Here is a 2500-nt window from a genome sequence, read left to right as displayed (position 1 = left end):
ACTTTTCAAACTTCAACAGAGTTTTCCTCTCACATCAGTAACCAATTTTCTGTTTCACAACCCAATGTTAGCGATTGAATAAAATAAGACACACATTTCGAAGACTTCACCCCCCACTCTCAAGTAAACATTTCTTAATTCAGTCATCCCAGACCCTATGTACAAATTAAATTAGTTCAAGTGTTTGGTCAGACCAGGTCAACAGTTGCTTGCTATAAGTTATTTACTTCTCTTTCTTTCTTTACTGAAACAATGCCCAGAATAATAATGGTTTTTTTTTTTGTCCCAATTCTGTTTTTATTTTTGTAAGACATTGTATGCAATGCCAGAGGAAATTTAACATGAAAAAGTCCCATAGTCCAGTGTGTTTTCTGAGTATTTCCCCCCCTCCGTCCTCACTGTACGTGGGCCAGTGTCCTATAGTAAACCATCCCAGGGTATTCTCTCTCTCTGAGCTATTTCAAACTCCATAATTGTTTGTTTGTCTAATATTTCCTCCTGCTCTGCTGCCCCCGCCATACATTTCTCTTCCCCTCTTCATACACACTCATTCATTCTCTCTCTCAAACACCCATTCATTCACACACACACACACACACACACACACACACACACACACACACACACACACACACACACACACACACACACACACACACACACACACACACACACACACACACACACACACACACACACACACACACACACACACACACACACACACACACACACAATCACCCCACCATACATCTCCCCGCCCTCCAATTCGGAGAAATTATGATTAGATCACTATACGGAAGCCTGTCGCAGTGTAAACAACGAGAACAGACGAAACACAACAAAGCCGAGGGGCGTACAACCATGAGAACACGCATGCGACCACGCAGACACATGCGTGCAACATCCACACGACCTATAGCAACACATATATCTTTCCGCCCTACAATACCAAGAAATTAGATCACTACCCGGAACGGAAGCCTGTCGCATGCCTGTCGCAAAGAAACAATGACGATAGAAGAAACAATGAATAACCATTCGAACACAATTGCAATTGGTGAGAATCCATATGATCATGCAAAGACATACGTCTCCCTGCTCTACAATACCAAGAAATTGGATCACTTCGCGGAACGGAAACCTGTTGCAGTGCAAATAAGCAAGAAGAACAGACGAAACACATCAAGTAGCCATTTGAGCACAGTCGTGAATTGTGAGCATCCATACATTCATACGCACACATACTGTACATATCCTCGCCTTACAATACCGAGAAATTGGATCACTTTGCACGACGGGAACCTGTCGCAATGTAAACAACGAGAACAAACGTTAACACAAAAACACCTGAGGTGCATGCAATCATATGAATACACGTACAACCATGCGAACTTCCATACAGCACGACCATGCGGGGACGTGACATGAGTCAGTCCCCCTACCCTACAATACCAAGAAATTAGATCGCTTCACGGAACGGACGCCTGTCACAACGTAAACCACAAGAACAGATGAAATAAATAACAACAAAGCGGAGGCACATACAATCATGTAAACACACATGCGACGTGCAAAACATGCCATACAACCATGCGTGCACATACGCGACCACGCCAGCACACATGCGGCGGCAACATCCATATGACCATGCATGTGAATACATACTTCTCCCAGACCTTCAATACCAAGAAATAAGATTAGTATGCAGAACGGAAGCCTGTCGCAGTGTAAACAACGAGAACAGACGCTAACACAAACAAACCTGAGGCGAATACAACTGTTAAAACATGCGTAAGACCATATGACTGTCTTGTGAAAAAACAGTTGCGTAAACTCTTTTTTGTGCACACGTGTGTGTGTGTGTGTGTGAGAGAGTTGCCTTCGCCCTTTTATGACTCAATTAACTGTTTTTTTTAGAAATAAGTTGTTAGAAATAATGTTTGTTTTGTTTGATAATAATGTTTGTTTGGTAATGATTTTAAGCTCTTCTTGCCCTTATTATATACATTGAATAATGATGATCATTTTCACCCCACAGGTACTCCTGAGTTCATGGCTCCAGAGATGTATGAGGAGAAGTATGATGAGGCGGTGGACGTCTACGCGTTCGGCATGTGCATCTTGGAGATGGCCACCTCAGAGTACCCTTACTCTGAATGCCAGAACGCAGCACAGATCTACCGCAAAGTCACCAGCGTAAGTGTTGTTTCACACTCACATACTGTGCACACACACACACACACAGAAACATGAGTGCATACACACACACACATACACACACATCCTAAAAAGAGTTATACACACACATACACACACACATACACACACACACAAACACACAATCCTAAACATAGTAATGCACAGAACTTCTACCTAAGGCACAACATTTCTTTCTCTCTCTCTCTCCCTCTCTCTTTCTCACACACACACGCACACATGCACGCACACAATATACGGCACATGCATACGCCACACACTTCAATGCTATGATGCTATT

The 2500-nt window shown here is 42.9% G+C and overlaps 1 protein-coding gene across 1 annotated transcript in view; it reads left to right on the top strand.

The window, feature by feature from the left end:
• The window catches only part of wnk4a (WNK lysine deficient protein kinase 4a), a 134242-nt gene that overhangs the window by 69147 nt on the left and 62595 nt on the right, over positions 1–2500 (top strand). The window contains exon 4 of the mRNA XM_063220959.1: positions 2042–2199. Within this exon, the coding sequence (XP_063077029.1) occupies positions 2042–2199 (158 nt within the window). The remainder of the gene's footprint in view (positions 1–2041; positions 2200–2500) is intronic.

Source organism: Engraulis encrasicolus, chromosome 17, assembly GCF_034702125.1.
Source record: "Engraulis encrasicolus isolate BLACKSEA-1 chromosome 17, IST_EnEncr_1.0, whole genome shotgun sequence".
Lineage (NCBI taxonomy): Eukaryota > Metazoa > Chordata > Actinopteri > Clupeiformes > Engraulidae > Engraulis > Engraulis encrasicolus.
The sequence above is the reverse complement of the archived record's forward strand: the minus strand, read 5'-3'. Positions and strand labels throughout refer to the sequence as shown.